A 16,720-nucleotide genomic window follows, 5' to 3' on the forward strand; every position below is an offset into this window, starting at 1 on the left:
ACAACAAGGATGAAACTGGATTCATCCTGGCTTAAACTTAAAAAATAGCGAGGACGAAACTGGATGCATCTTGTGTAAATTAAAAATAAGAAAACGTATTTGAAAATGGGTAGGATGAAACCGTTTACATCCCGACTATTTTTATATTTTTGTCCATTTAAACAGTATCAAAATCTAGATATCTTTTTCACTCAGAAATTGTTGATTTTGGTCTTTTTAACCAATTTTGTGTAAAAATAAAATTTCTGAAGAACCCATGTTTGATTCCTCTCTCTTCTTGAAACCGGTCATTAAGATAATATATATTTATAGCCCAAAACATGAGATGTGGGGTTAAGATTAATGGTTTAAGATTGAATTTAGGTTTCCATATTTTTCGTGAGACTAAATAAATCTTAATTAATTACATAATATTAACAAAAGAATTTTTTTAAGAAAAATCCGTTTGAATCCGAGATTTAGGGTTAACTTTCAACTAAATATAAGCTTCCATTAATTTTAGATCCGAGACTTAGGGTCAATATGAGGAACCCATGTTTAGAAAAGCAAAAACGTTATTTTAGGGATTAAAATCAGATCAAAAAGATTTAAAATCAAATCAGTCCATTAATAATGGCCGTAATTTATGTAAGTTAATTATTAGCATTATTTGGAAAGTTTCACCATTTTACTCTCTCTCTCTCTGTGTCAAAAAAAGTCTGTCTGGTTGTCCATTATCAGATTTGTGTGATTTGTGTGTCTATAATTTACAACCAACATGCGATGAACATATATGATTCTAAAAGGGAAGATAGCACTAAAAGCGAAGATTTGGGTGTAAATGGTTTGAAACGTGTATTGGTAAAAAAGCTATATGAAAGTTTCTTCTGTACAAGGCTTCCGCTCTAGGAATTGCTATTATCGACGTTTAGTATGAACGTTTCTTTTCTTTCTTTGTTTTCTTCTGTTTTTTCTTTTGAAAGACAATGATTGTGCAACTTGATTTGCTAAATATGTCTACCAAAACGTAACCCTTACTAATGTCTATGTATATTGTTCGTTTTTCACGTTTTGCATCTGTATCAATTTCCAAAAAATCTCATGTAGGTGATTCTATTTAGTGAACTAGTGAAAGTGTACACCATGCTTGATGATCATCAGAGGTGATAACTGAAATCTATACGTGTGATAATTAGACTTCTCAATCAATCTGCGCGAGTGAAAATTGGATTTTCTCAACGGTAGCACATGATGCTTATCATGGGTAAAAACAAGAGTTTTCTTGAATCCTAATAATAGTTATGGATGAAAAAAAAAATCCACTAGATAGTTTTGTGAAAATTAGAATTCTCACCAATCTAATTGCATTTTGGCTAGCACTAATTATGGATGAAAATTAGAATTTTCCATCTCACGTTTTGTGAAACACAAAATTGGTCAAAAAGACCAAAACACAAAATTCCTGGGTGAAATAGATTCTTAGCTTTTGATACTGTTTATATAGCCAATTTGGATATTTGGCCCAGGAAAATTAAAATAAAAAAATATGTCTTACCTAAAATACCCTTAACCTTCTAAACTCTTCTTTTCAAAGAGAATTTATTTCTCTTTTCAAAACCTCCCCGTCCCGGCAGAGCTCGTTTATTCCTCACCTGCAGAATTCGATCAAAGTTTCAGAGCTCGTGTCTTTTTCAGATCTGGTTGATCAATCATGGTGATTAATGATTGTTGAATAGTTTGTTGAATCGAAGTTTCAATTGGAGTTTCAACTGTTGAATCGAAGTTTCATCTAATAGCGTCGAACGGTAAATTTCAATTGAAATAATTTTGATTTGGTTTTTGTCCAATTGAAGTTTCTCTGTCGATTTTGAAGTAATTTTTAGTTGTTGATGATTTTTTATGAATTTGAAGATTAATCTTTGTTAATTTTTGATTTTAGTTGTTGATTTGGAATATCCAGGGTTTAGTTGATTATGTGACATTATTTGGGTTTGTCTCGAATCATGTTTTCTAGGGTTTAGTAATCTTATTTTCAATGCAATATACACAGATGCAAACCAATTTTGGGTTTAGGTTATTATTAGGATTTCTCCTTTACGTTACACAACCACAGAGATGTTATTGAAAGACCTAGAGATGTTATTGTGAGCAATTGGAATCAAAAATACCTTACACAACCACAGATTATGCATGCAGTTGTTGATGCTTATGTTACTTTCAATATTGGTGATGAACTCTGGACTGATTGATTGGTTCTTGTTTTTTTGGGTATTTACTGATGATAACTTGGTTGAGTGTTAGAGGCTTAAGGGAAATATAACTTTGCTAGTAAGTACATAGTAACTTGCTGAAGGAGAAAGTATTATATGGAACTGTTTAGAGCAGTACTTGTAGTCGTAGAAGTACATAGTAATTTATGACAGCTTCTTTGGTGGTACATTGTGCCAAAATGGTAATTTGATGGTACACAGATGCAAATCATTTTTGGTTTTAGTTAATTTATAGGGCATTGTACACAGATGTTCGTTTATTCGTGATGAGCAAATCAGGATTCCAGGGAGGAGAACATCTGCGTTAGGAGATGTTGCTGTAGCGAGATTATAATGGTTGTTGAGAGAGTGGAAGAGATGTTGGAGTATGGGTTGTATGAATGCAGTAAGATGTTATGCAGTTAAACAATGTTTGTATTTTAACTGCATAAGCAGTTATGCATAATAAATTATGCAGTTCACCATGTTTGCTTTTACTGCATAACCAGTTATGCATAATAAGCTACGCAGTTCAGCATAGTTGCTTTTACTGCATAAGCAGTTATGCATAATAAGCTACGCAGTTATGCATAGTTGCTTTTACTGCATAACCAGTTATGCATAACAAGTTACGCAGTTATGCATAGCTGCTGTTACTGCATAAGCAGTTATGCATAACGTTATATATAGCTGTTTTTACTGCATAACCAGTTATGTAGATACTCTAAACAATGCATAACAAATCATGCAGTTAATTTTGGATCTGCATAACAAGCTACGCAGTTATGGTTGCTTTTACTGCATAAGCAGTTATGCGTAATAAGCTAGCAGTTATGCATAACAAGTTACGCAGTTATGCATAGCTTCTCTTACCGCATAAGCAGTTATGCATAACGTTATGCATAGATGTTTTTACTGCATAACCAGTTATGCAGATACTCTAAACAATGCATAACAAATCATGCAGTTAATTTTGGATCTGCATAACAAGCTACGCAGTTATGGTTGCTTTTACTGCATAAGCAGTTATGCATAATAAGCTACGCAGTTATGCATAGTTGCTTTTACTGCATAACCAGTTATGCATAAAAAGTTACGCAGTTATGCATAGCTGCTCTTACTGCATAAGCAGTTATGCATAACGTTATGCATAGCTGTTTTTACTGCATAACCAGTTATGCATAACAAGTTATGCAGATACTCTAAACAATGCATAACAAACCATGCAGTTAATTTTGGATCTGCATAACAAGCTACGCAGTTATGGTTGCTTTTACTGCATAAGCAGTTATGCATAATAAGCTACTTAATTATGCATAGTTGCTTTTACTGCATAACCAGTTATGCATAACAAGTTACGCAGTTATGCATAGCTGCTCTTACTGCGTAAGCAGTTATGCATAACGTTATGCATAGCTGTTTTTACTGCATAACCATTTATGCATAACAAGTTATGCAGATACTCTAAACAATGCATAACAAATCATGCAGTTAATTTTGGATCTGCCTAAGATGTTATGCAGGATAGATATGATTTGATTTTTTAAATTTGATCTTTGCTGTTGTTGATTTGATATTTTAATTTTGAGTAAGAACTTTTTTTCTGAAGCAACATGCAGGATAGATATGCATAACAAGCAACATGCAGGATAGACAATAAGTTATGCAGTTCACCATGTTTTCTTTTACTGCATAACCAGTTATGCATAATAAGCTACGCATTTCAACATAGTTGCTTTTACTTCATAAGCAGTTATGCATAATAAGCTACGCAGTTATGCATAGTTGCTTTTACTGCATAACCAGTTATGCATAACAAGTATTGCAGGAAACTGATTTTCGGATGGTTTCTGATGAATCTGCTACTGTTGATGGTTAGGAGACGGTGGAGGAAATCGATTTCTGATGGTTTTTGGTTTAGGGAAACAGTGGACGAATTTGTTCCTCTTCTAGTTTGTGAGAAGATGAAGAAGAAGGATGTTGGCGGTTTTCATTTGAAGAGAGAAGGAGAACGTGGTTTTGTTGAGGAGACGGAGAACGTGCAGTTACAAAAGGGTAATTGGGTCAGTTTCATTAAAAAGTTGAACTGTCCATTTGACCCAGACGAAACTTCTACCAGTCCATATGGCCCAGAAAACTTGTGTTTTTGGCTATATAGCCCATTTCCGGTTTGTGAAAACTAGAATTTGGTGCCAATTTAATTAACGTGAAAATTAGAATTCTCCAAAAATTATGGATGAAAATTAGAATTTTCATCACACATTTTGTGAAAACTAGAATTTTCACCAATTAGAATTCTTCAAAATTACACACGTGAAAATATATATATTTTTTTTTTTTGGAAATCCGTGAAAATTTGAATGTTCACAAATTCCTCTTGTAAAACATGGAATTTGAAAAAGTAAAAATTTAACCGAATTTCCAGAAAATCTCATATATTTTAGGGATCTCACACATTTTGTGGAGTTATTTAAGGAATTATGATTCTTAAGAATTCTCACGTATCTAACGTATTTTTGGGAGGTATTTTAGGGATTATGATTTACCGTTTTTTATTAATTAGATAAGACTAATTTTCTTAATTAAATAAAAGGTTATTTTTGTAAACAAAATTTATTACTACTTCCGTACCTATTATATAGGCGGAGTTTAAAATTTTTGTAGTACCATTAGATAGGCGGAGCTCCACTTCCAAAGTTGGTTTTTCCACATAAACCCCTATTAATGATGCATGAGTATCATACAATCTAGTTTTAATGTGAGATAGAGATATATAAAATAATATTTGTATTGGAACAAGGTAAGGATAAATTTGGAAAAGTAAAAGGAAATTTATGAAAACTAAACATTTTCTTATTCTAAGAGAATACTACTTCTCCGCCTATATAATAAGTACGGAGGGAGCCTATATAATAAGTACGGAGGGAGTATAACTAATTATGGGTTTTGTATATAAACAATCTTATTGGTGGGTATCTTATATAGAAAAAAGAAAATTGGGCTAGAAAAAAAGTTCCCCAAAAATAATTAAATGCTCAATTTCAAAATTTTCACTTGGCAGTCGGACAGACTAGAATAAAATCTACCACGTAAAATCTAGTCCTTCGAGACTTGAGTTATCTACTTCTGACTATTTCAATGCAACTGGTATGATTGGTGATGCATTTAGCCCTGTTTGAGATTGCTTTTGTTCGTATAAAAACACTTTCTAACCAATTTGTAACAAACTTTTTAGAAAAATAGAGTTTGGTAAACTTTTTTCAAAGCACTTTTCTCAAAAAACACTTCTATTTTAGGCCAACTTTTAAAAGCTACCCAAGGAGTAGTTTTTAAAAACAGCAAAAACAGAAATTGTGGACCCACTCGATTTTAATTAATTGATTCTCTGTTTTAACCTTGTTATTATATTAAAAAGACTAAATCTAACCTTAAATATTTATTTTTATATACAATTATTTCACTGCTCAAATTTTATTAATTTTTGTTATGAAATAATAATTACAACAACAATAATAATAATAGTATTTAAAGGTAAAAATTAAGAATTAAAAAAAATAATAAATGATTAAAATATGAATATCAATAAGAATCATTTTTTTAATCTTTATTTAAATAATATTCAAAATAAAAAAAGTATTTTATTATTAATAAATGTAATTTAAAACCAATTTTTAAACCATGTCTATTTTCGTCATTAGCCACATCATAAGCACTTCAACATGATAATTTACCAAACAGAACAATCCAAACTAGGCTACTTAGTTAATGCAGCTGAAGCGCTTATTTATTTGTTCTTGCAAGGACCCGAAAAATGCAATACCAACCCCGTCGGCTCCCGCATCTAAAGGAAGTATTGCAGCTTTCCCGACATGGAAAACATCAATTTAACTAAACCTATCTTTTGGAGCAGGACTAAGAATAGGTTACACCTAAGATTAAACAGTTAGAAAGCAATCATTCCCTCATTTTTTGAATTTTTGTTGTGGATAAAAAAACTTGATGCCGGAATTATGTTTGTTTGGATGCATAAATTTGCTTCGCAACGAACAACATAAGTGGTGATTTATGGTTTCTTCGTAACAATTAATTTTATGGTACCAAATATATTTTGACTTCTACGTTGTTGTGTTGCCAAACTTACTCATTGATTTTTCAACTTATAAGTCAAGTACTTGCCAAATTATAATTTCAGAGAAGTTTAGAAACACTTCCAACTTCTGCTTCTGTATCCAAACAGGTTATAATCCTGGTAAACGAGGGAAGATATTTAGAGGATGGGTCAAAACATACAAGGGTAATAATTTATATGAAATTAGCTTTTTTGACCTCATAAACATTAAAATTTTCCAAGAAATCATACATATTTACCTTTAACATTTAAAAAAAGTGGGGTCCTGGGACCCCATTTGTCTCAACCCTAGTTAGTAAGTTCGCGAATGATTCACGAATCATTCGCGAATTTTTCCGTATCACGAATTTTATCGTCTTATTCGCGTACGTTTGCAACTCCGAACCCAAGTCGCGTATTATGTGGCATTCCCGGATTATTCGTGAATCGTTCACGAATTTTACGTATCCGAATGATACGTCCGCTTAATTCGCCATAAATTCTTTAGATTTTATTTTTCAAAGACTCCACTTTTTGGGCTTTACTGCCTCCATAACATACACGACCGAATATTAGACGTGTTGTAATTTTTATGAAACAAAAACGACTGAAGAAGAGATTTGAAGGTGAAGGGGAGAGAGATCTCAAACTCACTAACCAAGCATCTAAACCACTATACGACGTCCTTTTGGATAACTAATGTTGTATATATTATTAATATCATCATATTGAGTTTATTTTTTCCTTAAATAACTCACACATATGCATAAAAATTGGTCTATGACCTTATAAATACAAATTATTTGTTATATATAGATACCGAATTTTCAGAGCCGAACTCACATTTATAAATCGAATTATACACGTACGTATGCGTTCCGAATTAATGACGAATCACGTCTCGTTGACCGAATTTTGGACCGAATCTGGATTTTACAAAACCGTATAATACTCGTACGTTTGCCGTTCCGTACGTTTGCCGAATCCCGAATTGCTAACCAGGGTCTCAACATCGCTCCGCCAGTGCCTAACCTTAATATCTAAAAGTACACAATACTCCACAAGTATACGGAGCTGATGTTGTTGGAGTGGAGGTGCGACCGTGCGGCGAGGGCCCGTGAAGATGCTGATGTTGTTGGAGTGGAGCTACAGCTGTAAATAACTGAGGTATACGGAGCTGTTCTTGAAAAATTTAGGTTTTATCTTTCACAATTTCATCATTCATACAAAAGAAAAAAAGAAAAATCATTGTCGTACTATTTTGTTTCGCAGTGAATATGGTTATTACCTGCGTTTAATTTTTTTACCTTCTAGATATTTAGAGAAATGATGGAGCTAAAAAGCAATTTGGAAAATGCATCTAAATGCTAAAGTAGGATTGGCGATTCGTGATTTCCCAAAACTCAGATTTAATTTCATCTTCGATATTCAAAACCAACACATAGTTATAACTATTGGTGTTAATACCAAAAGCATAATTAAATACATACGTGATCTTGCACATTAATCATTAAAATATATACTGAGACAAAATGAGAAATAATATGTCTTGGTGTGAGTTTTGGGTAGTCCATACGAAATCCTTCTATAAACAATTTTGAGAAATCCTGCTCCAAGTTTTTTGAGTTCCACCATTTCTCCTTGAATATCCAGAATGTAAAATGACTAGAAGCTAGTGGTAGCACTGACTAAATAGAAACTAACGTAGAAGTAGAACCAACCAACGCGGGGGGCAAATAAAATGAGAAAGGTTAAGAAAACAAGTCTTACGTTCCCTATCACGAGATCTTGTATTTGAATATCATTTTTATACCACTGCATCAGTTGTAGTGGCTGTTTCCACTCACTCGTCTCGTACAGGTACATGATCTGTAACGGCGAACCATGCCACTCAGAAGCGATACAGCTGAATAGGCGTGCAAAAACTATGGGCGAATCTGATGCGCTATCCAGAACAGCATGTCCCATGGGTACATTCCGAACGAAATGATTCAATGCCACCACTTCTTTATAAGGGCAGGATTGACTTTCAATGCTATTTGTTTAAACAAATATATCCAGCTCGTGACGTTAGGCAAAGGTAATGTAATACCATTATCAGCACAATCGTATTCAAGGTGATCTTGGTGAGGGAATGTCTCCACATTGTTATTCCTTCTACTCGCCAAGACTCCACTTTGATGTGTACCGCTTATGCCTATAAAGAGGATTCTAGACTAGAATGTGTGTCCTTCCTAGCTAGTGTAGGAACATGTTTTAGAAAAGGAATGGGAATAAGAATATCACTTGGAACAAGAAACTAAACAATAGTGAATCAATTATATATTGATCAAAGTCGTTAAAACCAAAAAGATTGATTCTTTTTTGAATATATGATTGGATATATTGCCAAAGCAAAGAGAAAACAGGAAAAGCATAAAAAGCCTGAAAAGAGTGTTGTGGTACTGTCACAACAGGAACATGCTCCCGAGTATGATTATAGACAACATTCTTTCATCATAAAGCAAATTAAAAGTAGAGTTGTGACTCTCCATAGGAGTTACTGGCTAAAAACCAACAATATTTACATAAGCTGACTGCTGACTGCTTTCATTAGAGATACTACTATTTTTACTGTCAACCAAAAGAAATTGGGATAAGAAGTTCGGCGAGTGCTCATTCCATGTCATGAAAAGAGAAGATTTCCTCGCTTCCGTTGCCAATTTGTCTTCCACCTGATTTTCACTTCTCCTTGTGAACCTGAAACCCAAAAAAAATTTCACACCTTTTTAGAATGTCCATTGCTTCCTTGACAATACTCTGATTCTGCCAGACCATCATTGAATATTTTCCTTCTACAAACTTCATAATTCTTTCACAGTCTCCTTCCATCCAGAAATCCTTTAGATTTATCTCTTCAACCCATCTTGCTCCTTGCAGCAAAGCTAAAACTTCAGTTTTTTCTGGACATGCAGTTCTGAATACGCCAGACTTAGCTTTGATTCCATTTCCTACACAATTTCTTAGGATCAGGCCATATCCAACATTCGTAATAGAAGAAATCCATGAAGCATCAAAGTTTAATTTGTTGCAATTTGTATCAAGTTTGATCCATGGGGTTTGAGTTTAATACTTCCTGCATTTAAACCCGTGGACTGGTTTATCTGATGAAGTTGACTACATCAGAAATTTAGGTATCTCTGAATTCAGATTGAAATCTATATTGAAGATGTAGATTTATCTTCAAAAATTCTGGTGCATCTCTCCTTCAAGATAAACCAGCATTTGATTGCACAAATTTCAACCATCTTGTCATTATTCCCTGCATACCACAAGTTATAGTGATCTTTGAAATTCATGTCAGCAGTATTAGTTAAAAAGATTGATTGATATGACAATTAGTTAATGACCACTCATTAATTTTTAAATTTATTCGGAAGAAGAACGAAAAGGAAACAAAGCAACAGACTCTCGTACTTCCACTCAAATCCATTATGTTTTTTTATGAGAAATTGGGTCAACTGATCAAATATTTTTAAAACATGTTTCTAATGGACGAGTAAAAATTAGTATGTCTGAAATGGACACCAAAAAAATAGCAAGAATGAATCTGGATTCATCCTGACTTAAACTTAAAAAATAACGAGGGTGAAACTGGATGCATCCTGATGTAAATTAAAAATAAGAAAAAGTATTTAAAAATGGGTAGGATGAAACTGTTTATATCCTGGCTATTTTTACATTCTCGTTCATTTAAACAATGTCAAACTTTACATGTTTTTTTCATCCAGAAATTGTCGTTATTGGGTTAATTGACCAATTTTGTGTTTTTTTATCTTCACTCTATGCCTCTCACTCCTCTGCCTCTTATAAAACACTCGAATTTAGCGTGGCTTTCACTTTATTTGTTTGGATTTGAATTTAACTTGGTGTCTTATTCGACTGTGATCACATTTTAAATGTTAAATTATTATTTTTTCCATCTATTTTTTCGATATCTAATTCGAGGTCTGACTTGTCTCATATATCCGATTTATAAGTATTTGAGTCAATTATTATTTTTTATTTTATATGTTGGGCACATATCTGACTAGATTTAAAATTCTTTTGTGATTATTTATACGAGTCCGTAGACTCTAGATTGTGGATGATGGATGAAAACAATATGGTTGATGCTTATATGGTTAAGTGTGGGTTTGATTCTCTTTGTGACCAAGGCGATAGTAACTTCCCAAATGAGATTATTTGGAGTCGACATTATCCGTAAAAAGTAAAATTTTTTCTATGCTTTCGTACCTTGAAAGGTTGATGACGATAGACATAATTTTTAGAAGGGGTATGGATGTGGATAGGGTGTGCTGATTTTGTGAAGAAGAAGATGAAACAAGTGCCCATTTATTCTTTGATTGTTGGCAGACAAAAAGAATTTTGGATTATTTTTCCGAAGGATGCAACTTCAATTGGAATTACAATATTAATATTTCCACAACTATAAAAGCTTGGAGTTATGATTTGGGTGATGGGAGACTTGACCGCATATCGAACAACTTGCTAGTTGCAATATGGTGGTGCATTTGGAAAGAAAGAAATTTAGAATTTTCAACCACAAAAAGAAAAAACTGGAAAGTTTAATTCGAGATATTAATATCCAAGCTTATTTTTGGGCGGAGGAAAACACTAAAATGTTGGATTTGACGGCTAACATGATAATAGCTTTATGGGATCCGTATTTCTATCGGCCGCTTTGAGGCGGATGTGAGGCGTTTAGTGTTTTTTTGTTGTTCTTAATCTCACTTGGCTCTTTGTTCTTTGTTCCTTTTTTTGGGTGATCGATTCCGAACTCGGTCTCCTTTTTTTTTGCGTCGGTTGTTTTTATTGGGTGAGGTACACCTAAATATGAATATTTTCCTATTGACCGATATAAAAAAAAGATTATTTACAAGAGTCAATAATTTCTCTTAGACTTTAGCTCTCTGCAGATTCAGGCTTCATGTTTGATTCTACCTCCCTGCAACACTGGTTACTTATTGTAGTGTAATTTTTTTCTAGTCACAATTCTATTTCTACCTCAAAACTAGAACTAGACTGTACTACTACATTCGATTGAATTCTGTTACAAATATTTAGCCTCTTGTATTTGAATTGGTTATTTTGGGTTGCTTCTTTAATTAACCAAGAATTATACCTTTACCCTCAGCATTTTCAGCAACTGAATTCTATTTCAATAGTCAAGACAGGCTTGCTAAGGCACCCACTTACTGTGAAACAACATTTCAACCATGACTTCGACTCTCGATTCATTCAAGTTAACATCTTTCAGCTATTACCAAATATTTCATATGCTTTTTCATTTGTACTCATAAAAATTGTTTGTATTACTAACACTGACCGCGCTCATTACTTCCTTAATCATCACTAATAAAAGAATACTTGATTTTCCTTACATATGTTACCTCCAAGTTTTACACAGCTTTGTTTTTGTACATCTAGTACAACTAGCTGTTATAAGTTTCTTATAATTTCAACAAAAAAAAGGAGGTAGTTTAACTTACGCATACTCAACAAGGACACAATATCACCCTACAGCAAGAGCATACGATACGAGTTACTTGGCATGAAATTGTCAAGGAATTAACTAAGTCACTACAATTCAACATTTGAGAGGTTTGATCACTACTCACGGACCTTTTATAGTTTTCTAGCAGAAACACTTCCAATCTGAATACCATAGCCTCCCACTAAGAATCACTGCAATTTCAGCACCACTTGTCATTCTCTAAAATCGAATACCGAGGTGGGATTTATTTTTTCTGGAAGAATAACCTAAACGTAAAAGTATTTATATTCACTTAAAAGGTTACATCCATGCGTGTGTAACACCAGCACCACCTGGACAATCGTAGCTATTTACATGTATCTATGATCCACCGCATCCTTGGGCGAGAAATGATCACTGGGATCACTATCTCAGAGATTTAATGGTATAACAAATTATTAGGAAATAATATAGGAGTCTATATTTAGGAGATATACACTTTAAGGAGTTTGAGTTATATTAGGAAAGTGTCTATGTTTAGAGTTTGATCTTAGGTAGGAAAGTGCCTTGAGTGGTCGTCAAGTTTGTGAACAATATAAATAGGCTGTTAAGCCATAAGAATTAGACACCAAAATTATTATCAATGTAGTCTTTTACGCTTCCGCGTTTATGCTCTCCTCTCTCCATACGAAACTTCTCTGCATTACATTAATGGCAGCAACAGTAAAACCAATGCCATTAACTCGCTGTAACTAGCTCCATTCTTCACCACTTCTTTGTTTAATCCAAACTCGCCATTGTTAGCAGCAACGGTAGCAACCAACTCACCTTGCTTATGGATCTCGGATATCGTAGGGACCCTTTTACCTAAACGAACTTCCTTGCACCTTTGTGCTTATCACCAAAAGGTAAACACAGATAAGAAGTGGGTGCATATGGTCACTGACAAAGCCCAAAACAAATGAAGAATAAGACAAATCACAATTCAAGGCAACATCAATCAAAATTCTTCAAGCAAGGTTGATTATAAGAGAAACCCAAAACCAATAAGAATCATTCAAGTGTTTAAGATAATCAATATCAGCATCCAGAAAAAATAAGGAGTCATCTGCAAGTTGTAGATGAGTAATTGAAGTCCCATTATCTTTAACAATAAAACCAAGAATAAGGCATTGATCTTTAGGTTTCAGCATCATTAAACAGAGAATTTAACAAAAGGGAGGAAAGGGAATGATCACCTTGGTGAATCCGTTTCTTACTAAAAAAATATCCCTCCACAATCCAATGATAAAAATCGAGAAACAGACACATTGCACACAAGTTATTAGACCCACTTTGGCCCAAATCCCATTCGAGTCATAACTTCTTTCAAAAATTCCAACTCACATTATCCAAAGGTTTTTCGAAATTAAAAGACCAATTATCACATATTTCGTTCTCAAATCAATTTGTTCATTCTTTATCAATACCCCATTGAGAATTTGACATTTTTTAATGAACGCAGATTGTTGTTGAGAGAGGAAAAACTTGCTTTAAACGATCTTCCAATACCTTAGCCAAAATCTTATATGTCCTTTAAGAACTATCCGTTGCTCCTTTTGAAAGCAAGAGTTGTTAACTTCGTTGTGTTGCCTGCTAAAGAAGGTATGTCACTTTTTAGCCCTTGAAGGCAAGAGTTGTTAAGTTCGTGTTGTTCATAACTAAACCCAACCTTTGTGTTTTTTGGTAGGTTAGTTAATCATCATTTGCTTTCCCAGCTTTCGTTTTCTCTCTATATACACTAGTTTGTCACCCGTGCGATGCATGGGTCTGTTTATTGTTTGTGGAATATTGAATGCTCTTTTTATATAGAGATTATATATCACAAAACCACAGTAGTCCCAATAAGTGTGCAAGAAAATAAAATGAACAAAAAAGGGTCAAAATTATTGATACTAATAAAATTTTATTATTGTTGATTCATCAACCAACAAAGAATTGATCGAAAATAGCAAACATTATTTGTTGTCTATGGTTTTGATGGATCCTTAGCTGTATTCCCGATTATTAAACTTGTTTTGGTTGTTTGAATAAAACCATACCATTCTTATCAAATCGAAGATTCACACCCTTTCGCCTATAATTTCTTCGTCGTCTTTGTATTTCTCTTTTTTTTTTCTTGTCGTGAAGTTCTTCAAGGTAAAGATGAGTATACTTCGCCTTTTCATATTGTTCCGGTCTATGTTCTTCTTTTTGTGAATCTGTTGTTTTCTGTCATTTTTTTTTGTTCCTTTTGATTACCGCGTGTAGGTAGTGATACTCGTGCCTGTTTTTACTATGAAGATTTTCTAGTTTCATCATGTGAATTTTTTGGGCTAAAGATCGCTTACATTTGGCTTAGATAACAGGGTGTAATTTCTTTCTTTTTTTCTTTGTAGTCTTCATTTATTTTTCCTACTATCAGTCCAGCGTTTGCTCAGTTTTATGTAACCATGCAGATATAGATAGAGAAGAAAATCTCAGGAGGAATGTGTTTGTGAAGGAACATGAGGAAAATGCAGGTTCGTCAAAGAAGCATGCAAGTGTGTCCTTGAAAATACAGGGAAATGCAGGTTCTTCTGAGATGCGTTATTGTTTGGCAATTGCGGTGCGTCTAAGTGCGTAAGAAAAAAAATGAATAAAAGAAGGCTAAATATGACATTTACTAAAAGGGAACCATAACATTTCCTAAAAGGGAAACTATAACAAAGTTGTAATTGTTTGTGATTTCTAAACAAATCTATTTCTAAGAAAAATAAAAGCAAAACTCATTCCTAATTAAACATAAAGAAAAACTCTAATTAAGGACCCAAATCACTCTAACCTTCCCATTATAGGCCATTGCTTGGAGAATTATACGGTATATAGACCCGGAATTTTCAGGACTGTGTTGATGGACAATGGATATGGTGTATCCATTTGGTAAATCATTCTTTCTGATGATAGTTATTTTTGTTTTTGATGGTTCCTTAACTGTATTTGAAAAGAAAATGTATGACGGATTGTCATCCTCCAAGTAAGACCTTGCATCTGTCAGTGTGCATTGCAAAGGAAATTTTCACCGGAAACTGACATCTAGTTAGTGGTATGGTGTCCCTTGATTTCATCACACTTCTTCCTATCACCACTTCTTCCCCGACTGCAGCTCCTGTTAAAACTTCCGCAACAATTTCATGTTCTAGTAGATCTGTTATAATCAACCTTGTGCCCGCAGCAATGTCTTGGTCCCTGGTTAGTCCACTCAAGAAAATAATTGGCAGTCCAATTTTTAATTTTAGTTCATGAGGCGGCATGTACGCATTTCCAATCTTGTTCAGAAATTGTTTAGGATACAACTGAACTGCTTCAGTGTGATTATTAGCAGTAAAAGATACATAATCCCTGCTCAGGTATTCACGATCCTTCTCCTGGAAACAGGGTCGCGATGCGCTTATTTATTTCATTGATCTTGTCATCTTGAAGAGAGAGAATAACAACATGAGCGACGTATTGTTTTCTGAATCTATTTCTTACGAAATCTCCATATGAGGCTGCGATTACTGCATTGAGAAAATCATTCTCAGTGGACAGAAATGGACAGAACTTTGTCCGGGTAGTAATTACTGCTTGAGCTCCTCCGTTAATGGTACTTAAAAGATTTCTCAAAAACTGATTTTCTTCCATAACTGTGGTTCAATAAACAGTAAGCCATAAAAAAAAAATCTAGAAGACATCAAGTATTGTATAGGTATTTAAGCTTGTTTTTTTTGGCTTTGAAATGCAGAAAAGAACTTATTTCTTAAATTGAGAAGAATGTGCTTGATGATTTCTCAATAAAAGCTACTTTCATATGATATATAACACTTCAATTACATAAAAGATACATAATCGAGTTTATCATTGAGATTAAACTTGAATTAGATGAACACAAATCATGTAAAAGTATAGGAATACAATCGAAAAAATGTCTTCTAGCTTTTGTTTCACTGTTCAAGATGCCTTTGTTAATTATGATCGGATTTTGTATTGTTTTGTGACTAAGTGAAAATTGAACAAAAACGCTATCAAAACTATGGAAGGATATAAAGTTCATGCATCGAGACGAGGCGAGGCAAAGCCGAGCCGTACCAAATCAAAGATCCTAAGCGACGAGGCGAGGCGAGGCGAAGCCGAGCCATACCAAATCAATAATCCTAAACATGCATCGGGACGGGGAGAGGAGAAGCCGAGCCACACCAAATCAATAATCCTAAGACTACATCTGGACGAGGCGAAGCCAAGCCACACCAATTCAAAAATTTTAAGCGACAGGGCGAGGCGAACCCGAGCCACACCGAATAAAAGATGTACTATAAAAATATATATCAGGACGGGGCGTGGCGAAGTCGAGCCACACCAAATAAAAAATTCTAAGCATGCATCGGTACGGGGCGAGGAAAAGTCGAACTATACCAAATCAAAGATCATAAGCTCGAGGCGAGGCGAAGCCTAGCCACACCAAATCAATAATCCTAAGCATGCATCGGGACGGGGGGAGGCGAAGCCGAGCCACATCAAATCAATAATCCTAAGACTACATCTGGACGAGACGAAGCCAAACCACACCAAATCAATAATCTTAAGCATGCATCTGGACGAAGCGAGGCGAAGCCGAGCCACACCAAATCAATAATCCCAAGACTACATATGGACGAGGCGAAGCCAAGCCACACCAATTCAAAAATTCTAAGCGACAGGGCGAAGTGAATCCACATCACACCGTACCAAGAATATGGTTAAATTATATTAAAGATGAAAAATAATGGTGGATGATTCGGGGTCCGTCTGGTGCGTAGCACAGGCACAAAATCTAGTTTAGAATATAAAAAAAGC

At 34.3% G+C, this 16,720-nt stretch overlaps 1 protein-coding gene across 1 annotated transcript; it reads right to left on the reverse strand.

The window, feature by feature from the left end:
* Window positions 1-14,874: 14,874 nt before the first annotated feature.
* Window positions 14,875-15,532, reverse strand: LOC113351112. Its single transcript, XM_026595166.1, has 2 exons — window positions 15,383-15,532; window positions 14,875-15,276 (listed from the first exon to the last, which is right to left on the reverse strand). Exons 1-2 carry the CDS (start codon window positions 15,530-15,532, stop codon window positions 14,875-14,877), a joined length of 552 nt encoding a protein of 183 aa, XP_026450951.1.
* Window positions 15,533-16,720: the final 1,188 nt, after the last annotated feature.

Source organism: Papaver somniferum, chromosome 2 (genome assembly GCF_003573695.1).
Source record: "Papaver somniferum cultivar HN1 chromosome 2, ASM357369v1, whole genome shotgun sequence".
Lineage (NCBI taxonomy): Eukaryota > Viridiplantae > Streptophyta > Magnoliopsida > Ranunculales > Papaveraceae > Papaver > Papaver somniferum.